This window comes from Cucumis melo, chromosome 9 (assembly GCF_025177605.1).
Source record: "Cucumis melo cultivar AY chromosome 9, USDA_Cmelo_AY_1.0, whole genome shotgun sequence".
Classification (NCBI taxonomy): domain Eukaryota; kingdom Viridiplantae; phylum Streptophyta; class Magnoliopsida; order Cucurbitales; family Cucurbitaceae; genus Cucumis; species Cucumis melo.
Genome location: NC_066865.1, coordinates 19880980 through 19904858, shown reverse-complemented (window position 1 = coordinate 19904858; position 23879 = coordinate 19880980). Strand labels below are relative to the sequence as shown.

The window sequence follows — 23879 nt, the reverse complement described above, 5'->3', positions numbered from 1 at the left end:
CTTCTCAATTTCATCCTTGATTTCTGATTTGATCTTATTATATAGATAACTTAACCTCTTTCTTATCTCAATCTGATCAGAAAGCTCTTCAATCTTCTTACAGTTTCAGTTCTTGAAAATCCCACTACGCCGGAGAAGGCGCGAAGCGGCGTGACTAAAATGAAATTAGTGGGGACTTGTCTTCTTCTTATAAGTCTTTATTGCTTCTGAAACTGAGAATACGAGGTAAATCACATCAGAAGGTAATATTGACTCCCATGGAACGGGAAAGAACGTTTGTGTCTCGTGAGAGATTTTCAGCTTCAACTAGGTAAAGTATATTCTAACCTTCTTCTTGTAGTAAAGCAGCTGAGCCCATAGCCTTGATCTAAAGGTCGGAGGAAACCTCTTTGGAAGTCCTTTGCCTTCTAACTAATAAGGGTATTCTCTGCCTCGACTTTCTCTTCCCGAATGAGACTTGGGTAAGGATACGATTCTTTCATTACCTTTAAGAAGAAGAGCTGAAAGATTGATGCTGCAACTCCTTCAACGGAACCACTTCCCCGATCCGGCCCCATAAATTCGAAATCTGGGCTGGTCTGGCTTCCCTTTTCTGCCCTTTCATGCGAGGAAGACCGAGAACGAGGTTCAATTCGTAGAATCAGAGGCAAATAAAAGTGGGACAAGATGTCAAATCAAAAGAGAAAGAATCCCTTAGCCTTGGGACAGTCAATGAACAAGGCCGATTGATCTCAGAATGGAAAGAACGGGGGGTACATCCTCTTCTTCAACTAATGAAACTCAAGAATATCCCTGTCTCGCAATATCCTTTGCGCCTCAACATAAAAAGATAAAGCGAGCTCCCTTCTGGTCTTGTACGTACGGATGAAAGGGATGCATCTTCCCTCGCATCTCTCACAACCCCTTTGCTTTCGTCGGTAGGTTGTGGCTCTTGGATCTGTAGCATTCAAAGTTGAAGAAGCAAGACGAGATTTACCCGATACCAGTTTGAAAGTGTGATCATTGTCTTTTAATGCATGAACAAAGTTCAGATCAAAAGAACTGAAGCAAGACGAGCCCAGGACCCCAGGTGGAATGTTCTAAACCCATATTTGTTAGCTAAAATGAACAAAACATTCACTCCTCTCTCAACTCCTGCGGTCCGAAGGACTAGTTAATGAAACTGATTTGAATTTGCTTATTAGGGGGACAATTTGCAAGGTTTTGACGTAGGTTCAAAGAATTTTCAATTGTTGTGACATTCAAAATCAGTCAAGGGGTTAGCAGTCGACCCTACTCTATTTAAGCGACCCGTGAACCCTGGCTGTCTCACTCTATCTTACCTAGCTGCTGTGGGAACTCCGTCAAAGGGACCTCTTTCTTCTGATAATGGCACAGGTACTCTCCCTGTTGGGATTCTATCTAATAATTGGGGAATCTTTCTTATGAAATAAAAGAACCTCACTCGCTTACGATTTCAGTTCCTTTTGTGTTGACTCATTAAAAAAGACTCTTTTCTTTCAAGCATATTCTTTACCTCATTTCAACTACTAAATGATGTGACCTTGCTCCCCAATTAGTAAAGCTTCTAACTATCGATCCCACAGCCATGCCACTCTCAAGTCGAGCAAGTTTGTTCCACCACTCAACAACCTACTTATGAAGGTGAAGCTTCTCTTCCGGGATAGATAACCTTTCTGGCTTCCTCTGCCGCTCGTTCTAACCTCGCCTAACTATGATTCCCTTCGAGCGTCACATTCCTTTTTCCAAAAAGACTGATTCCAAGTAATGTGACTAAAAGTCAAATCGAGAGGGGGAGTAAATCAATGAAGAGAAATAAGCCAAAGGCCTTAGTAGGTAGAATGAATGAAAGAGCAATGCCCTAGCACAGATGAGGCTTGAGGTTTAACCCACGGATGATTCCGCTTAAGGCCCCGATCCCATTTCTCCTTCAAGATCCTCGATCGAAACATCTCAATCAGGGAAAACTTAATAGCCTTCTCCTTTTTTACTCGACTTCTTGTTGTCTTGCTACGTTTGTGCCTCTGAAGTTGGAAAGTCTTAGTTGTCTCGCTATTCAAACCGCGTAGTGGGCCTCAGGTTCAAGATTGGAAAGCGATACTTCAATCATTCTTTGAGCCTCTCCTATGGCTATTTTTTAGAATGACGAAGGAACTCATATTCATTCAGCCTCCAGTACTTAAGAGTCCTAACCTTTGTATCCCAACCCTTTTTAGAGCTTGAGGATAGGGCTAGTCCGTCGATTTGAGTTACCTTGCTACCCACTCTTCCCCAACCGCATAGTGGGCCCGGTCTGTGGTAGTTTAATTCACTCTAACTACTATCATCAATCATTTATAGTACTTCTTTCTTCTTTCTCTTCGTTCAAAAATAATGGTCCAGGTTAGCTTAATTAGTCATTGAGTCCTTATAACTTGTTCATTGACTTTATTGTAGAAGCTTTACGGAATCAGACCTCTACCCTTGGTATCCTTCTTTCTCAGTCAGTGCCCTAGCCGTATTGGATGAGCTAGCTCAAGTCGCTACGGAAAGAGATCAAGACCTTGAATAAGAGTATCCCAGTCCATTAAAGCAAGAAGGCTTCAAGATCAAGATTCAGAGTTAGAGAGGACTCCTTCTCTCCTTTCAGTCGAGCCCTTGTTCATTGAGGCAGTGGAGCGGTACCAAAGCAAAAAGGAAGAGAATCAATCATCGCAGACGGAGAGAAAAAATCACTCATAGGGCGTCGGCTGCTCGACCCAAAGGTAGAAGTAGTAGGAGAGGAATCGCTCACTTGAATTGAGAAATCTCTCTTTTTTCTCTTTTTCCGAATTGAGCCGCTTTCTTCATTTTTTGAGTTAAATCAGTCAAAAAGGTGAATATGGAGGAAATTAAGCTACGTAGAACCAAAAACAAAGGTCCAGGTGACTATTCCATATATCCTTTGATTTCATGTTAATAGGTTACGAAGGAGATTGGGCTCGACAGAAAGAGAGTTGGATCTTAACGGCTTACTATCATCTCACTATTTGAATGGAAAGGTATTTGATTCATAGAAGAAAAGGAGAAGAAAGGAATTTCCCACAGAGAGCACTATGCAGATGAGTTGGAGTACGAAAGGTAACTGAAAGAAGTGAGAATTCTCTCCAAGTTTACTCTTTAAGACCAGGATAGATATGAGACCCCAGTCTCGGAAGTTAAACTCTCTTAAATGAGGCATTCGCTCGCTCAGAGGTAGCGAGACCCTCATATCCAAAATGTCCAAGGAGATGGCCTTCACATACTCGCGTATGGAGTCACTTTGGCTTCGCTTTCTTCTTTTGAGAATGTTGTAGCTTATCTTGTTGAAACGGTAAGCTCTTCGCTATTAAGGCCTTTGAAGGAGAAATTCTTTTCTTATTTGATAATAAATAGGTTGATTTAGCTATCCCTCTTTCATTCGTCGTGACTCCAGATTCAGCTAGAGAAGTTATGAGATCGGATCTCGTCATGAATAACTAAGAAAAAGATCCCATCTCTCATGTCTTGGAGAGAAAGCTAATATGATAAGAGTTATAGAGTCAGAAAGAGAAGCAGAACCTTATTATTATTAGTTCTGATAATCAGAAGCAGAACCTTCTAAACTCAATCAAAAATGCTCTCGAACCCTAAAAACCCTACGACAACCTAGGTTAACCTAAAATAAGTACGAATTGCATTTTAATGCCTCCTAAGCTTAAGGAAGAATTCTTCGATCTCAGCTTTCTTTCGGGCTTCAATTCAATTAAGAAAAAAAAAGGCTTAGCAGATTACTGAACTCTCTCAACCCCATTCAAACTCGATTTGAGAGTTCCGGGGCACACTTTCCACGTGCTTCAACCAGATTCAAAGATACTTAGTCTGAAGAGGCCTCACAACCATGGACCTTTTGGCATTGCCACACGATCCACGCATGCAAATCGAACTAGCGCGGGGAGTTCTTTCCCTTACCTGCTCGAAAGTTCAAGCTCGACCACATCCCTCCTTTCTTTTTCTGTTGTAGCCATAGAAAGAGAAGTCGCCTCGTCCATTGATCGATAAGTCCTTAGTTGAGAAATCCTTTCTATTTTCTATTATTGTCTCATAAATATGCTTTAGATCTTGAATCAAAAAAGGATATCGAGATTCCCGAAACCAAGCAAGAAATCCAGCGACTAAAAGATCTAATATACAAGGGTCCAGGCGACTGGTCTGGGACAATTCTGCAAGACGAAGACGAAGAAGGCTCAAAGAATTTGAGAAGGAAAGAGAGGTTAACGAGAGAGGTCGCGCAGGTCACCTCTGAGGCTGATACCTATTATCCCCTTTTTTATGGGGCTCTTTCTTACGAACCACTTGAGAAAGCATTTCTTCGCACCTCTCAAGAAATAAGAAGTTGATTTATCAATAAGAATAAAGTCAAAGACTTTGAGAGGAGTTGAGAGAAGTTGAAAAGCTAATCTTTCCTTCTTCTCTGATCGATGTTATTGGGATAATTAAATTTTGATGCGTCTCGCTTCTGATCTCCACTTTTCTTCTTCTCTCTTCTTAAAGAAGGAAAGCATATCTCCCTCTTTCGATAGCGGAATTAGACCGAGCCCTATTGGCAACCGCTCCGTGGGATCCTCGATAATCACTGAAGTTATTATGGAATATATGAAGGAACCTATCCTCTCGTCTCACAACTTTGGCCCGATCTGTGGTAGCTTAATTAGTCGAAGAGTGACTAAAACCACTCGCTTAAACGGACAAGAAAATAGAAATGAAAACAAGAATGAAAGAAGAAAACCTCAACACAGGTAACAGAGATCCCTTTGCTGCGCCTCCTAACCTGCTGGAACTGATCTTTCTTAAGCCCTTGTCCCTCTTCCTCTACACCTCCAGCTACTTTGATTTCATTCTTGGACTTCCGCACCCAAGAAAGCCGCATCCATATCGCCTGCTTCTGACTCTTCCTCTTCTTGGCCTAAACGTTTAGTTTAGGTCGAGCTACATCCTTCCTCTATTAATTACATCATTCCAATGCTATAAACTTTAGTAAAGAACGCTCCTCATAAATTAGAGGTTAAGAGATTTTTCTGTCTTCCCGCTACGTCTTCCTCTGTTCTTCTATAAGGACTCAAATTCTTTTTTCCTCCCCATTTTTTCTTAGCGATGGCTTTGAGTGGTCCGGAGGCTGAATTCATATTCATCATTCCATAGGTTCGGAGGTTATGAAATAACTCGACTCCTACGGGGCGATTCGAAGAAACTCGACTGATAAGGAGTCAATGATGATAATAAGTGTAATCTAATATTGCCTACTAGATTATTCATTCTATTGAATATAAAGAATATTGGGATGAGTTATTATATGAGATGAGAATACTCACTATAACAACACTGATTCCTATTTCAGTGACTCAGTAAAGCATAATCTAACATCTGACTCAAGATCAATATTTCGTCCTATCGGTCCTACTAGGAAAAGCCGCCTCACTCTCCTTTCTGACTCGGGAAGTCGACTCCTAAGGCTTAAGGCTAAGAGTTCGCAATTGGGATAGATTACTTATTTGACAAAAGAGACTCAGGACCCTGTGCATCAATAGCTCGCTTCGCCCCCTATGAGTTCTGGATATGACCTTTCATACTCAAGCGAGAAACCAAGCTCTCTCTTGTTCTTCCACGGAGAAACTGAGTCAATTTATCTTCAGAGCTATTGCATAACCTATCCTCGCCTACTAGGGAAAACCTATGCCTTCTGTATTGGGATCCTTACCCTAGGCTTTCTTCCTCAACCTCTCCAAACTAGAACAAACTACGATTTTTGTTTGTTCTTCCTATCTGAGTGCCATAGTTCCGATCAGAGTCAACTCGATTTTTGCTTCCTATTGGTGCTTTTATAAGTCGAGTCGTATGATAACCTCTAACTCTTGCTTCGGCAACATCTCATTCCCTGTCTCTTGAGAACAGTTATTCAGTAATGGAATAAGAGGAGAGCTCCTTTAGAAAGAAGACTGATGAATGGAAGAAGAGCCCAGTCGCACCCAAGGACTCTGTCGGCCTACCCAACTCGGTCCGAAGCAGCAGCTCTAATTCTGATCCTTTCCAATCGTAAACAAAGTCAAGCAAAAGCATACGATAACCTTGAAAGGATAGATATGAGGCTGAAACTCCAAGATCTAATACTTATCCCTTTTAGCTGTCGAGCTACGAAAAAACTCTTTTACTCAACAGGGTCGCTTTCCTGGGCCTTTGACTCTTCAGAAACTGCTACTACTCAGTCTATTACATCACTCCATAATTATTAGGGAACTGAGAAAAAATAGGGAAAGCTATCTTGAAGGATGATTTCCACCTCACCTCTCTCCTGGGCTAACTATCCTAATTCCCCTTGATTTGATAAAGAGCTTACGATTGATAACAAGATCTATCTCCTGAAACATAGGCTTTCCTTCCGCTTGAAAATCATGTATAGGGCTTTCAGCTATTTTTTGGTCTCATTGATAACGACGAAATTCATGTGTTAAGAAAATTCTCAGAGATCCTCTTTTCCTTTCAAACTTCTCAACTCCTTCCTTGTTCATTGAGGCTCTAAAATAAATAAGGATAAGGACTTCGCTTTCAAATTCTGAGATAATTCTTCGATCCTTACAGATGAATATTGATTAAATTAAGGGTTCGTCCGTAGGTTATGAATTAACAATTAAGCTACCACGAACCAATTCGAAGAAAGTCGACTAAGAAGGAGTCAATGAGGATAATAAGGGTTGAATCAGGGGTTAGGAAGGAGAGGCGGAGTAGGAGTTTCAAGCTCATTCCTTCCTTATCCAATTAGAAGGAGTTGAACAAGGGCTCAATAAAAAAGAAAGGGATTTTAGCCGATTATCGCAATTTACGTGGATGAAAGCAAAGGCCTTATTGTAGACGGAAGCATACTCCTCACCCAAATACACATGACTGTTCTAGTCTTGATAAAGAGAAAAAAGGGGTTGAGCAGAAAGGGAATTTCCATAAATGAGATGAGAGAGTCTTTTGAATATAAGGCCACAAGGAGAGCTATGAAGACTGGTCCTCCTTAGCTTAATCAGGAGTCGCGCTGACCAATACTGGGGTAGTTTGACCCCTAGGCTTTCTCTTTATTCCTTTTATTTGATTTGAGTATATTTTTTCTTTCAAGGATAGGCTTTTTTCTCTTCTGGTCCATGGTAGTTTAATTCTGATTCCATAGGTGATGACCGGAGATAGAGATGCTATCGAGCTACTAATTCGTCTTACCTTGATCCTCAACGGAGACGGATGCCTGTTCCTCATACTCTTCATCGAACCCATATCCTATCTATTGAATAGTGATTAGATAAGAGAGGATAGCGGCTTAGTCGAGATGGGATAGTTCTTCGACCCTTGACTCCTTTTCATTTAGAAGTCAGGCCTTCAAAATCAAAGGAGTGGTTTGGGGCAAAGAATTTGCAAGGAGAGGTTCAGACTAAAAAAAAAAGGAGGCCTACGAAGCCTTAAGCTACTTTATAGGAGTGCACTCACGTCCAAAGGTTTAAAGAAGAAATCATGTTGCATTCTCTTTCCATGTATTCCATTACTGAATAATGAAAGATCTCTAAGCCCTACGTGGGCCGCAACGGTCTCTGGGCGAAGATCGATCGATCCGACCGAGGACGACTCTCCTCTGTCCCCCAAGCTTAGCAAAAAGACGATCTCTTCTGATTTGTAGGGAATTCAGTCAGCTTGTTCCATAAATATGAATCAGTCCCTTCCTATCTGCGCTGGTGGTCGTATTCTCATAATTCAGCCTTGAATTAGGCGTTGGGAGCAACCACAAGGAGGCCAGATTGCTCATCTTATACAAGTTCGATAAAGTCTCTATCCGGGGGGGCTGACCGACCTTGATTCCCTAGAAGCCTGAACTTCTGGTCTCGCGGTTGATTGATCCAAGGCTGAAGGATAATCTTCCGGGGTCCAGTTCGACTGGACTCATTCCCCGTCTTTGAACGAGTCTCGACTGAATCAATGAACAAGGTCTCAACTGAAAGGAGAGAAAATGAAGAAAATGCATGGTTTGGGCCTATATGGAAGGCAAGAAAGAAATATATGTAGTTCACTCATTTGTAATCAAAGTAGATGGGCTTTTTCCTTCCATTTTGAAACGGGTGGGTTTACATCATTCATTCATGGTGGAGAAGTTCTTATGAGCATTAAGACATTTTTTTTATGTATTACCGCTACGTGGGCATTTGGAAGGATGATCACCTTCTACTTATCACGAGGCCCCATTCCTTTCTTCTCCCTCTCTGTGGCCGGTTAAATCGGGTAGGCTTCCCTCCGAGCCCGCGTAGTGGGCTTCTCTAAAAGGAATATGAGAAGAAAAAAAGAAATTCAAACCTATCACTAGGCCTAACTTTGATAGTGAGCTCTTCGATCCAATTCTACCAGTCAGCGTACCATCCGACCCCAAAAATGGGGAAGTTTTCTAAAAGGTGTAGTAATTCCTTTCTTTATGAAAGCAGTCAATAAAGAACCCCTCTGCTTGGCCAAGAGGTTTAGGCTAATCGACCAGACGATGTCCTTCTTTCTTCAAGTGTATATTCTATCTTTTCTAAATAAGGAGGGGAAATGGATACGAAAAAATCAGTAGAAGTTGTCCAGAGAAAGGAGGCATCACTCGAATAGGACCAGAATCGGGACCAAGAGCGAACTCTCTCTTCATCTAGTAGTCTTTCCCTAGTGAAGTAGCTGGATAAGGCGCTTCCTTCTCTCTTTTTTCTGTGTGTTGCTGTATGAAGAAGGAAGATCTGAGACCGAGAGGTCACTTCCAGATTCAAAGGAGGGAAGGGGCACTTGTATTCGTCATAAAGGTCAAGAATGAAGTGGAAAAGTCTCATATTTTTGTGCAAGCGGCCTATAGAGAGTTAAGGCAAATACCCCATCCCGGTCGATCATAGAGTGAATTTCGAATTCCGACTAAATGGGGAATTGTGTGATGAGAGGGTGCAATCATCTTCTCTTTGTATTCATTTCTTTCATTCAGCCTATCACTCATTTCACATCGCACTAAAGCCTAAATGGAAGAGGTCCGGCCATGGGATCGTCCATCGTCCACAGTCGTAGATATTAGGTACTTTGAGCCGTTCTTATCCTTATAATCATAAGAAAGGGCTATGGGTCCTCGTTCTTCATTCAAATCTAGCCTGGTTCTTGAATGAATGAGATAAGGAGATCTCCAAGGAAAAAAGCCTAACCTTTAGGTCAAGACATAGAAATCCAAGGAAAATCAGTGAGAAGCCAGGGCCCTAGCCATATCGCAATTTACGTGGATGAGTTCGAAACTCAAGGCCTTATTTCTGACTGAAAGCACTCCACTCCTCTCCGTCGAGTCATTCCTCTCCCGTGTAGTGGGGATCCGCAACTGAGAATGACCTTTGTGAAATGACCTGGCTTCTGGAAAGATTACCTTGATGGTGGATCCTAGGGGTGGAGATCTCATCTTCTTCAACCTCTAATTCCTTGTCTTCCTACCCACGGATGAAAGAGATCGGTCGAGGATCTAGAGCCTATCAGTAAAGGTTCACGCTTCATTCTACTTCTTCTTCCGCACTACAATGGCCCGATCCACCATCAGACTTAGGGGTAGGAATTTCTGAAAGAGGGGGCGTACTATTAGACTGAAAGACGAAGAAGACTACACTGAACCAAGACCCTAATTAAAGGAAATAGCTGGAAGGGTGGGGTGTGAACCCCGTGACTGATGCGCGATCTCCCATTTTTAGGGATGAGCCTATGAGAAGCCTTGCCTGGCAAGGTCCGAAAATCTAGCATGAGAGAGTGATGTTTCCAGGCTATCCTCGTATGGATAAGAAAAGTTCTGATTCACTGCCCTTGGCCTCGCCCTACTCCCGAAAAGAGTGATGATTGAATTCACTAACCTAAAGACCGATCATAAGACTTTGCATAGTCAAGTGATTAATAGTTTCATTATTAAAAAACGTTGAGTAATTAATAGTTTATCATTCAAAAGCATGGATGAAAGAGACTATTTACAAGGGATTGAGAAGAGGAAAGAAGACTGAGAAAAGTCTTAACATCATACTCCAGCTCTTGATGATTGGCCGCTCTTATCAACTACTTATTATAGAAAGATATTTGCACCCCTTTATGAAAGGAATTCTGACTTTCGTGGGAGTGCAAGGCTGAATTCAAGATTTTCATGCTCTTTTTCTCTTTTATCAAGACTACTCTATCCTATGCGAAATTAAACTACCACAGATCGGGAATAGGAGTGCAAGTGCGGAGCATCTTTAATGAATTGAATATCAGAGCTTGAAGAGCTTTATAACTTCTTATATTTCATTAAGAATGAAGAGCAACGATGAGGAAATCCTATTAGTATTTCAAGGCCTAAGCATAGACGATAAAGACTATAAAGCTTAGTACGCCTAAGCTCAGCTTGATAAAGCCTTGAAATCTTATCCTCTTTCGTTCGCAGCGAGCCAAGATTCATAAAGGACTGATTATATTATTCTTCTATATTCTATCTGATTATGAAATAATAAAGAGGAGCGGCTTGAATCTTGGACTCCTTTCAATCGCTTCTCAAATTCTTTGAGCCTCTCATTGATAAGGACTTACGTCGGACTTGTGAATTCCACTGATTTGAATATGAAAGATGGATATCTATTGTTCTTGCTGTGTCGGATGCTGAATTATAGACCGATCGGGAATGAATGAAAGGCCGTCGACCTAACCTTTCACTAAATTCAAGGCGGAGGAGGTTATAAAATAACTCGACTGAAAATAGAGGAGAGGGGCGAAGCCACTCGACTGAGGTTAGGAAGGAGAGGGGCGAAGTGAAGTCCTTATCCTCAAATTCAAAGGAGTGAATTATGAAATAACTCGACTCAAAATAAAAGGTGAGAAGAAGGATCGAAGAATTTGAGGCGAAAGGACTGAATGACAATAAAAGAAGGAGTGCATTATGAAATAACTCGACTCAAAATAGAGGTGAGAAGAATGATCGAAGAATTTGAGGCGAAAGGACTGAATGATAATATGAGAAGGAGCTCTTATAGTTAGAAATAACTCGACTCAAAATGATAAGGGTCGATGCGAAGAAAGTCGACTAAGAAGGAGAGGCGGAAAGAATTTGCGAGAAGCTCATTAAATAAAAACTGATCCTTAAAAAAGGCTTAAAGGATCAAAGAATTTGTGAAATCCATATTAACTTGTCCTTCGGACCGACAAAGAATAAGACTTATTCTGATTCTTAGAGATTTTGAACATAAGAGGATTTCATTCTTCTTCCTTTGATAATCTCCTCTTGCTATCTAAGATCTTGTCTTTGGGACTATTTCGGATGGGAAGGGATGGCTAAAAAGCTGCATCAAGGGAAATCTCAGGCTTTGAAGCTGAAGCAACTAAATCTGCTCAATCAGCAAGTTCCAGCGGCCTTCCTCGAACAAAAGCGTGAAAAACGGAGGCAAAAGCTGTGGTAGCAGCCTCAAAAGTGAGAACTAAAGTAGATGATGCGTCGGGCACCACGCGGAAAAGTTAGTATTTTTGACATCATGAAAAGAGAGAAAAAAAAAGAAATTTGTAAACAAGATAGCGAGGGGAACCTTCTTATTTACTTCACTCTCCAGATCGAAAGCAAGGATTCTGAGATGCGGGATTACCAATGTCACGATTGGAATCTTGAAAGGAAGCTGTGGCATTTCTGCCTTTCCTCCTTATTAGGATTGAAGGAGGCATGCTAAGTACAGACGATGGCATCGAATGCAAGCTGGTAGTACTAAATAGCAAGACCAAACATTAAACCTACTAAAAGAAAAAGAGTTTCATTTTGATGGGACTCATTGCTTTAGATAATTCAGTACTCAGTCTAACTGGTACGAAGTCACAGATATAACATAGCCTGGGAAGTTATGCTTTTGAAGGTAGGAAAGAATCCTTTCGCCTATAGAATTTGGAATCTCCCCGATGAAACTTCTCTTTCTCACGAAAAAGTCCAAAGTGGTATATGCCCTCCCCACACTTCTGCCTATTTCTCCGTGAAAATCGCTTTGATACGAGCAAACTATTTGACAAAGAAAATTCTTGATGGCCTTGAGCTTTTCCACAAGAGGAACCCTATGGGGAAAAATAAGAGACAAGTCTCCAAACTCAAAAGAGTTAGCAAGTTTCCTTTCCCTTTCTATGCCTTGCTTTCTGGCCACTTCTTTTATTGAATTGTAAACAAGTCCTCGATCATTCTTTTGAAATCTTCTTTTTCAACTCATCTAAAGCTTGATTTCTATCTTATGGAACCTTCTCAATCTTCTTTGACTTTGTTTTGGGGAAGGACTGTACCCCCGTCCGAAGGACTCATTCATCCATATTCACGACGGCGGAGGACGAGTCTCATTCCACAATTCGTTCGAAGGACTATACATCCTATTTCTTTAGGAGGACTTCTTTATCCATATTCATGAGCCGAAGGACTATTCAACCTATTACTTTGTCAATATGCCTATTCTTTTCTTTGGTCCGAAGGACTTGTTTATATCCATATTAATCTATGGATAAAAGAGGTGCCTAGGTTCAAAGAATGATCGCGTCTTATCTACTTAGATTATTACTTTTGAGATCAATCATATTTCATTGATCCTTTCACTCTTTGTACTTGGATTTGATTCCATTCGGATTGCTCGAATCTTAGATATTATGTCAACTTCAATCTTCTTGGATAGGCTTTTCAACTCCTACGGAGCCTCTCCTCCGGACGTGAAGAAGAAGATCGACTCTTATCAATGAATAAAGGCGCAAAGAATTTGCGAATTTGAGGGGTTGACAGCTGCAATTACTAAAGCAACTAAAGCTCTTACAACAAACTTTTGAAACCTTTTCAGGAACTACTACTGCCACAGCCATAGACTCTGACTGAGGCTTCCGCTTCTCTGGGGCTAACTGTTCTTTAACCCTTCTTTTTGAAGAATCCTACTCCTAACCCAATGGCCCATCTCACTACGGCAACTCGGTCTCGTGAAAGCGATGACGCTGCTGCCTCTTACCTCGTTACTACTGAGAAATTTACATTTCAGTGGAAAGAAGAAATAGCTTTTCCTTTCTCGCATTTCCCTCATTTATCATAAACGAAAGAATCTACCCACGGAGCGGTACGGGGTGGGCTTCGGTGGGGTTCCCAACCTTTGGTCTCGGCTTGCCTCCGCTTGTGATCAGAATTTAGTGGCATCTAGCCCCGTAGCGAAACCTGATCCATTTTCAGATGAAAAAGACATTCATTCAGGTTGGGTCTGTCTTTCGTTCTTCTTGAATTTCATTCATCAAATCGTCAGAGCGAAGGGTCAAAGAATGATCGAGGAGTTGCTTTCCCTATGATAGAATGGGATCGACCGAAGTTGAATCAAAATGACTGCAATTTCGAAAGGATTAGGAGATAGATATCTAAGAACAAATCAATGATTCCACTCTTTGAACAATCAATGAACAAGGCTCCATAAGAGAAAGGGATATCGTGAAAGACTAAATTAATGAACAAAGGTTGAGGCATCCTCCGGACTATGAATCATATATATTTTGATTAATGTAACCACATATGTCTAATGTTTCTGACTCCTTTGGACTGAGAACAAAGGTCGAGGCGTCCTCCGGACTATGAAATCTATTACAAAGGTTGAGGCGAGACTGAAAGGTCCGAAGCAACTTGACTTAAAATCAAAGGAGCGGTTAGGAGTTGAGAAGATAAGAAGAGAAAACAAGTCCTTCGGACTAAGAAGAATTTGAGAAAAAAGAAAGAGAGAAGAAAAGTTCATATGTCCTTATCAATGAGACTGATCGATGATCGATGTTGTTGTCAAATTCCTTATATATATGTCTTTTTGAGACTGATGACAGAAAAGGAAGTGTCACCGAGAGGAACTGGTATTGAATCAGAAGATTAGGCATACGAGGATGATATGGAGCAAAGCCCGAACTATCTATCTATGATTGGAAGAAATGCCTCTCTTCTGAGAATTAAAGTGGAATGAGTTCCATCCAGAGTCAAATTTGGGAGAGAAGGACCGAAAGGCTTTGACTGAAATTCCGAGGAAGACCAAGGAGCGGTAGTAGAGGGCCAAGGAATTCCCAGTTGAGTAAGAGGTTATCATACGCGCCTCTTGAACAAGAAAAAAAGCTCTTTCCCTAATTGAGGGAGAGGAAGAAGAATAGCAGAGTTCCAGAGAGTAAGCATAACAAGAATCGGAAGCATAATTGATGTCTGACCTTCATTCATGAAAGAATGGAATGTGAATTTTGCACCTCAGTCTCAAATCGAGTCAAATCACAGTCTGAATTTTCTAGGACCAGTGAACTCATCACCTTTCTTTTAACCTGGGGACTGAGGATGAGGATAGGAGAAGAACTTCTACCAAGAAAAAATTCATTACCCCCATGAAATCACCCCATTTTGATGATAAGGAAATTCTATTATCAATCTGACTAGGAATTCTGACTGAATTAAGAATGAGAACTTTCGATACATATTCAATAGTTCAGTCAGTCGTCTACACCATACTTTGACGAAGCGATTTTGAGATCAGTTGATAGGAGGCTGCATCTCCGGGACCGCAGTCCACTATTGGTGGAGAGCTAGGCGTCCACTTTCTTTGATCAAAGAAGGTGGGAACTCTCTGACGATATTCAAAAATTCTGATTAATCACTCCCCACATTTTTATGATTTCTAAGACTATTACAAAAGGGGTCGAGTTCCCACTGGGACTGAGAAAGATCGACCTATTTCTTCTTATTCTATTATGATGAATATACGAAAGACGGACCCCTATGAGTTCGCTCTTGAGGCTAGGGCTAACCTCGTCAACTCAGTAAAGATCAATTCCCCAGCTAGGTTGCTTTGGCTACCCTCCCTGAACCTGAAACCTCTATCAAGCCAATTCCAAGGCCCATCGGTTGAGGCCTCCTCAGTCTCGATCCTAAAGACTGATTTATAAGTTGAACGAACTCCTAAACCTCCAAGTCTGATGAATGAAAGGCTCATGAGGTTTGATCTCATATCTATTTATGAGGTTCAGGCCTTTGAAATCTGATTCTTCGGATTCTGATCTTCTTTCTTCTATCCTCAGTCCTCTCTCTCCTATCATCTTTACGGGAATGATATCTATCTTCATTCTTGAGAATTGCTATAGATTCTTAGTATTCATGGGGGGTGGCGAGGTTGCGTCCTTCTTTTCTTGCATCCGAACTAGGTTCTGCTATGGCTTGAATCCATGACCCCATCCTACTCCTTCATAGAATATTGAGAATCTTTTCAGAAAAGCGAGACCAAGGGTTCTGGCCACTGACCCTACTTCAATACCAGGCAATATCCGCAACCTTGGCTACTTCCTGTGCTCATTCTCTCATTCCCTTTCCCAGATTTCTCCTCACCCTGATCCGATTTCTCACGATCTCAAGGCTCCACGTCTGAATCCTATATGCTTACCCTCTAGTGGACTTCAACTCAAGGGCTCTCGTCTCATTCAGGATTCTTCTTGCTATCCCACCAGTTCTTATCAAGAAGGAGAGAAAGAATCTCCTCAGCGGGTAGCTCGAGCGGACTCAGTCTGGGGACTTCAAGAATGAAAGAGATTGTCGATTTTCAAAAATGGGAATGAAGTCTATTAATCCAGAGGATGGGGACATGTCCCCAGGGCCTTAGCCTGAGATCTTTGGTCCTCTAAATTGGGTCCATTTCGCTCCGTGGGATGAGTAGTTAGTTCTCCAACTTCCATTGATTGGGAATCTTTCTTCGTAGAATACAGTCTTAGACTGATTCTCGGATATATCATACCATAACAGCTCTGATCCTAGCACACATCACCTCGGGCCACCTTAGAGCTGATACCCTACTGATCTGCCTTTTCCTATAGAATAAGTAGTTGTATGGGTTGCCTACTTCTTTATTCATTTGAGACTATAATGAAAGAAAAAGTACTTCTGATGCCTGGATCTGGTCCTAATCTTTCGATCCTATTCATCTATCTTCTGCTTGAGGGGCTAGGTAATCTCATCTGTAACCTCTTCCAAAAGAGATAGATCGACCGCTTGAGCTCCGTAGGAGCAGTCTGATTTTCTTCTTCCCCTCCGAAGGCGCAAAGAATCTTGCCTTTTCCGTTAGCTTTCTTTTTATAATGTAGATGTAGAAAAGATGGAACTCAAAGGAGAAAAAGCAACCTTCTTACCAGTTTCATAGGTTCCGGAAGAGGCTAAGGAAATCTAGAAGAATTCACTCCTTCGTAGAATAGGACTGAAGTAGATTAAGACTGCGAGACCGATTCATAACCTTGTGTATTAGATCTTTTCGATGTCAGTAAGAAGGCCTATACATTGGGTCGGACGTCGCCTGCATCATCAAATAAGTAGGGGAATGAGAGAGAAGATGCCTCCTATCCGACCTCTAGAAAGAGAGAATACGAGGTCTAAAAGGTGCGACTAAAAGTCAAAAAAGCTTGACCGATAATCAAGGTCTGAATAGGTAATTCTTCTCAGTGTTAGCGAACGGAACTATACCCCCTACTCTCTTTCATTCTTCGTTGAGGAAGGTTAGACACAGCAAAGACGTCAATATCTTTGAGTTCGGTCTTGAAGTTAGATCCTTTTAATGAGATCTTTCTCATGCAAGGAAGTTTTCTTGAAATTCTTGTATGCTAACCTCCCGTGTCGTGAATGGTTCCGGGATTTCTCTTTCGAAATGAGAGGAAGGATCCCGCTCTGCTTCCTCCTCTTAAGGTTCATGTTGGTCATGGTCGGTTGGGGAGCTCTCTGTTCTTGGAAGTGAAACCTGAATCCTGCTATGGAATCCAGCCCCCTTATTCATTGATTGTTCATATACCATATTTTGCATAATTGCTTATAAATAAGCGCTAGTTCTGACATCCACTACATCAACAAGAACTACAACTTCTTAAAGAGAAAGAACTAAAGCAAGAGCGCAAACCTAAAGGCACAGTGCCAGTGCCTACTGCGCCTCCTTCAATCGCGGAATAGAATATGGAAGAAAGTCCCTAGCAAGAGAACCTTCCTTCTTATTGGAGAAGAGGAGTTCAAGAGTAGAAATCATGGGATTTCTCTTTCAAAGTGGAGCCTTTTTTTGTATAAACGGGATAAAGATGCTCCGTAGGAGGTTTTGATGGTAGTCAAGATTATGAAAAAGATTTGAAAAGACTTCAATGACACAGGTTCAGACGTTTTGATGATTGACTTGACTATTACTTTGAAGAGAAGTTGCTCAAAAGGAGCCTTCTACGCGGCACTACAGAATTCTGGAATGAACAGGCTTTTAGTGGAATTAAGCTAGTTCGAACTCTCATTGATAAGGACATATATATGAACCTCTTCCATGAATGAGTCCTTCGCTTTCAGAGTCCTAACCTTTGTATCCTCATTAATAAGGACATATTCATATTCCACTACGGACCGGACCAGGGACCGGAGCAGTTCAAAGACTATTATTTCAGATGAGAGAAGAGGAGTCAATGAACAAGGGAGAACAACTCATCTAGAGCTTTATTTGACTACGCGGTAAGGCAGAGTAAAGAGTTGACAGACGCATGCGAAAGGAAGCGACCACTTATGGCAAGGCACCTAGACCAAGGTTAGAATAGAAGCCAAGCGCATTTATATAAGTTCAGAAGAAAAGACGTTTTGATGATTGACTTGACTATGAAAAATAATATCAGAAGAATTATGGAATGAACCAAAGAAGAGAAGCTGTTAATATGGATAAACAAGTCGACTCCACAGGAGGCTCCATAGGAATTCTTTGCCGTAGGTAAGACTATTACAATCAATGATTGAGGCTCAAAGAATATTGAGGGAATGAACGAGTCAAGAGGTTATATAATATAGAAAGAAGAAAGACAACTCCTTCTACGCAGTCTTGATAATTTTCAAAGACGACCTACGACACTACATAAGACTCTTATTACGGGGAAGCAAAAGCTGCTCGACATTACTAATTTTAAACTGAGTCACTCACTGAGCTTTACAGCTCACCCTTTCCAAAATGTTTTACCCATTTTCCAGGTAGAGATCGAGTTCCCGTTGCCTGTTAGACTGCCTTAGTCTGCTGAAGCTCCATTATCGATTGTAAGTATGCGTTTTGAGTTGGGCATAGAGTATGTTGTGTTATGATGTATATACACCCTTGTATGTTATAGATACTCCACAATTTGTATAAGCTTTAGGAGCTGCAGTTGTGTAAATTTTGTTGGTTATATTTTGATTAAGGTGTCTTTAGGTTTACTCGTGAAGTCAGTTAATTCCGAGGTACACTTCATGTATGTGTTTGACTAGCCTAGGATCCACTGTGTTTTGTTGCATGTATAATAGTTTATATACTATATTGGCAAATTCATCACATTAAAGTTTTAAGCAGAGTCGATAGATACAGGTACAGAAAAGCGTTGTTCGTCGGCTTCACGCCATCTTTCGATCTAAGCTAGCAGGTAGTCCAGGAGGGGGTGTGACAACTTGGTATGAGAGCAGTTTGCTACATGGGAATTAAGGTAGAGCGGTTAGCTCTAAGAAGAAATTGGAAAGTAAATAATTGAAAGTCAAGATAGCTTAAAGGGAACTAGTGGAGTATGGTTTAGGTAAGGGTAGAAGTAAGTCCAATTATTATTAATATGTGTAGACATTTAGTATCATGCATTTGAGTTAAGTATCTATATTATGTCTAATGTGTTGACATATTATAGGAGTCATGCCACCACGTACTGGCAGACGACGCCGGCAGAATCAGGACGGGATGCAAGGTTCTACCCAAGGTCCATCTGTAGGGGAATCTAGTACCCTAAGAGTTCGAGGTGGGGCAGAAAATGAGCAGTTTGCGAGAACTTCACAGGAGATAGGAAGGCCAGAGAGAGTAGACCCTAGTGATCCAGAAAAGGCATACGGAATTGAACAGCTGAAGAAGTTAAGGGCTACAGTGTTTGAGGGTTTCACATATCCACCTGATGCAGAGAACTGGTTGAATATGCTTGATAAGTGTTTTGATGTGATGAATTTTCCTGAGGAACGAAAGGTTAGATTGGCCACATTTTTGTTGCAAAAAGAGGCTGAAGGATGGTGGAAATCTATATTAGCTAGGCGCAGTGATGCACGTGCTTTAGATTGGCAGACTTTTAGAGGCATATTCGAAGATAAGTATTATCCCAACACATACTGTGAAGCCAAGAGGGATGAATTTCTGGGGCTGAAACAAGGATCACTTTCAGTGGCTGAGTATAAGAGGAAGTATACCAAGCTTTCACGGTATGCTGACGTTATTGTGGCTTTTGAGAGTGACAGGTGTCGAAGGTTTGAAAGAGGGTTGCGTTTTAAAATACGTACCCCAATTACAACCATTGCTAAGTGGACAAATTTTTCTCAGTTAGTGGAGACTACCCTTCGTGTAGAGCAGAGTATAACAGAAGAGAAATCAGTAGTGGAGTTTAGTCATGGGACATCAACAGCTAGTGGATTTAGAGGTCGTAAGCAGCGGAGGTTCACGCCTGGGATAAATATTTCAAGCCATCAAGACTTTAAGAATCGGTCTAGAGGCCAAGCATCGAGGAACGTGAGTTATGGTAGTGTTTTCAGAGATAGAGCTAGAAAATACTTAGTCAACCCACTAGATCAACAGTAAAATCACAACCAGGTTAGGAGTCCGTTGCTATTATAGTCAGCGAACACCATGCATGAGTTGTGGCAGGAACCATCGAGGTCAGTGTTTGGTGGGTGCCAGTGTATGTTACCAGTGCGGACAGCCAGGACATTTCAAGAAAGATTGTCCATAGTTGAATATGACAGTTCAGAGAGATCAGGGAGTTGGGTCCCAGATAGTTGAACAATCGAGAGTTTCAGTGGTTCCAACAGAGGGCACCAGTGGTCCAAGGCAAAAGGGAGTTGTTGGAAGACCTAGGCAACAGGGAAAAGTCTATGCTATGACTCAACAAGAAACGAAGGATGCACCAGACATTATTACTGGTACGATTCTTATTTGTAATGTACCTACAGATGTTTTATTTGATCCAGGTGCTACGCATTCCTTTGTTTCTAGTATATTTCTGACTAAGCTGAATAGGATGCTAGAACCTTTGTTTAGGGGTTAGCTATATACACTCCAGTTGGTGACGTTTTACTTGTTAATAAGGTGTTGCGTAATTGTGAAATTTTAGTAGAAGGTATCAGTCTACTAGTGGACTTGCTACCACTAGAGTTGCAGAGGTTAGATGTAATTTTGGGAATGGATTTCTTATTTGCTCACTATGCATCTATGGATTGCCATAGGAAGGAAGTGGTTTTCAGAAAATCAGGCTTTGCTGAAGTGGTTTTTAGAGGTATGAGGAATGTCGTTTCTAGAAGTTTAATCTCAGTTTTGAAAGCTGAGAAATTGCTGAAGAAGGGTTGCACAGGGTTTCTTGCACACATCATAGTAGTGCAAAGAGAAAAGTTGAAGCCAGAAGATGTTCATGTGGTGAAAGAGTTTCTTGATGTATTTCCAGATGATTTGTCAGGTTTGCCACCAGATAGAGAGATTGAGTTCACCATTGAATTATTACCAGGAACAACACCTATTTCACAGACACCGTATAGAATGGCTCCAAGCGAGCTTAAAGAATTGAAGAATCAGTTACAAGAACTAGTTGACAAGGGATACATCAGGCCTAGTGTATCATCTTGGGGAGCACCAGTGCTATTTATGAAAAAAGAAAAATGGTACCCTCAGATTATGTATTGACTATAGATTGTTAAACAAGGTTACAATACGTAACAAGTATCCTTTACCACGCATCGATGACTTATTTGATCAACTAAGGGGAGCAGCATTGTTCTCTAAGATTGACTTAAGGTCAGGATACCACCAGTTGAAGGTTAGAGAATCAGATATTGCTAAGACAACATTCAGAACGAGGTATGAGCATTATGAGTTTCGAGTTATGCCATTCGGTTTAACGAATGCGCCAGCAGTTTTCATGGATCTCATGAACAGGATCTTCCATCAGTATTTAGATCATTTTATGACCGTGTTCGTTGATGATATATTAGTTTACTCGATTGACAGAGAATCCCATGAGGAACATCTGAGGATTGTTCTACAGACTCTACGTGATAAACAGTTGTACGCTAAGTTCAGCAAATGTGAGTTTTGGTTGGAACATGTAGTATTTTTAGAGTATGTAGTTTCAGCAAAAGGAGTTAGTGTCGATCCACAAAAAGTGGAAGCGGTTGTCAATTGGGAAAGACCAACTAGTGCGACAGAAGTACGTAGTTTCCTGGGTTAGGCAGGATACTATAGGCGTTTTATTGAGGATTTCTCACAATTGGCATTGCCTTTGACCGCTTTGACAAGGAAGAATGCTAATTTTGAGTGGTCAGATAAATGCGAGCAAAGTTTTCAGGAATTGAAGAAAAGACTAGTCATAACACCTATTCTGGCACTTCTTGTAACAGGGAAGGACTATGTGATTTATTGTGACGCTTCAAGGCTAGGATTAGGTTGTGTGCTTATGCAAGATGGGAATGTAATAGCTTATGCTTTAAGGCAGTTGAAGGAGCATGAGTGTAATTACCCTACCCATGATCTTGAGCTAGCAGCAGTTGTTTTAGCATTAAAAATCTGGAGACACTATTTGTTCGGGGAAAAGTGCCATATTTTCACAGATCATAAGAGGCTGAAGTATATTTTTGATCAGAAAGAGCTAAATCTGAGACAAAGGCGATGGTTAGAACTGATTAAAGATTATGATTGTACTATAGAGTATCATCCAGGTAAGCTAACGTAGTAGCAGATGCATTAAGTAGGAAGTCAAGACTTCCGAAAAGTGCCTTGTGTGGTATTCGAGTAGCTTTGTTGAATGAGTTAAGAGGTTCCAAGGCAGTAGTAACTACAAAGGATTCAGGAAGTCTCTTAGCTCAATTTCAGGTTCGGTCTTCTCTAGTAATTGAGATTGTAAGAAGATAGTCAGAGCATAGTAATTTACAGAAGAAGCTTGGGAAATCCAAGAAAGGCTTAAAGGTGGAGTTTGAGCTGAGAATAGATAGAGCCATTGTTAAACAGGGAAGATTATGTGTTCTGAATATCAGTGAGCTTAAGAATGCTATTCTAGAAGAAGCTCACAGTTCAGCTTCCGCTATGCATCTAGGTAGCACCAAGATTACAGAACTTTAAAGAAGACTTATTGGTGGCCTAGAATGAAGCAAGAGATAGCTGAATATGTTGATAGATGTTTGATTTGTCAACAGGTTAAACCAGTAAGACAGAGGCCATGAGGATTTCTTAATCCTTTGCCAGTGCCAGAGTGGAAATGGGAGCATATTACTATGGATTGTCTGTTTGGATTACCTCGTACATCCAGTGGACATGATGGTATATGGGTAATAGTCGACAGACTCACCAAGACGACATGATTTATACTGGTTAAAGCGACATCTATGTTAGACCAACTAGCTAGATTATATGTCGATAAGATTGTGAGTCAGTATGGAGTACCAGTGTCCATAGTTTCAGATAGGGATCCGAGGTTTACTTCTAAATTTTGGCCTAGTTTACAGAAAGCAATGGGAACAGGGCTAAAGTTTAGTACATCCTTTTGCCCCAAACAGATGGCTAGTCCGAGAGGACCATCCAAACTTTAAGGGACATGTTGAGAGCATGTGTCATTCAACTTAAAGGAAGTTGGGATACTCACTTGCCACTTATGGAGTTTTCTTATAATAATAGATATCAGTCTAGTATCAGTATGGCACCTTATGAGGCCTTATATAAGAGACCATGCAGAACTCCTATGGGTTGGAATGAAGTGGGAGAGCGGAAGTTAGTTGGTTCAAATTACGACAAATAATATTAAGTTGATCAGAGAAAATCTGAGGATAGCCCAAGATCTGTAGAAAAGTTATGCGGATAAGCGACAAAGAAACCTAGAATTCCAAGTTGGAGATCAAGTTTTCTTGAAATTATTCGTTTCGAAAGAAAAGGTAAGTTAAGTCCTAGTATTGGGCCATATCAGATAACGGAACGAGTGGGACCAGCAGCGTATAGACTTGAGCTGCCAATAGAACTTGCACGAATACATGATGTTTTCCATGTATCCATGTTAAGAAAATATATACCAGATCCATCACATAAGTTGCAAGAGCAACCAGTTGAATTAAAAAAAGATTTGAGTTATGTTGAAGAACCAGTTCAGATTCTGGACAGAAAGGAACAAGTTTTGAGAAACAAAACAATTCCACTCATAAAGGTTTTGTGAAAACTTAATGGAGTGGAGGAGGCAACTTGGGAACCAGAAGATCAGATGAAGAAGAGATACCCGATACTTTTTAGTTAAGGACATTCTAAATTTCGAGGACGAAATTTTCTAAGGGGAAGGTAAGTTGTAAACCCGATATTTTCTTGTTTAATTTCTTTAAATGTGGAAAAAAAAAGAAAAAAAAAGAAAAAGGATACTAAGTGTAAATATATATATATTTATATATTTAATGGTTTTATTAAGTAAAATAAAGAAAAGAAAGGATAAAAGGAAAAAAAAGAGAAGAAAATTTCTTTTTTTTTTCTTTTCTTCTTCTTCTCTTCCCTTCACCGCCAAACTTTTTGAAGAAAAAGTTCTCATCCATCTTCCATTTTTCCTTCTTCAATTTACAGAGAACATTTAAGAGAGAGTTTGAAAGGAAGAAGAAGAGGAATTTTACTAGAATTTTGAGGTTGAACAAGAGAAGGAGAACTCAAGCAAAGTGTATCCTTGGCTGAATCTTGGTTCATTCTGCACATCATTGGTTTTTAATTCGGTTTGAACTCTTCAAAAGGAATTAAGAGGTGAGGCTTACATTTATTGAAATTTAACTCATTTTCAAACAAATTTTATGAAGAAAGTTGGAGCAAATTCTGATATTCATT

The 23879-nt window shown here is 40.7% G+C and overlaps 1 protein-coding gene across 2 annotated transcripts in view; it reads left to right on the top strand.

Moving 5' to 3' along the window:
* LOC107992375 (uncharacterized) overlaps positions 1 to 23879 on the top strand; it is a 48113-nt gene that overhangs the window by 12544 nt on the left and 11690 nt on the right. The window contains exons 5-6 of one of the 2 annotated variants that reach the window (XM_051090437.1): positions 18393 to 18594; positions 18700 to 19969. In XM_051090437.1, coding sequence (XP_050946394.1) covers positions 18705 to 19628 — 924 coding nt within the window. In that variant the 5' untranslated portion in view covers positions 18393 to 18594; positions 18700 to 18704 and the 3' untranslated portion in view covers positions 19629 to 19969. The remainder of the gene's footprint in view (positions 1 to 18392; positions 18595 to 18699; positions 19970 to 23879) is intronic. The other variant, XM_051090438.1, reaches the window with a different exon arrangement.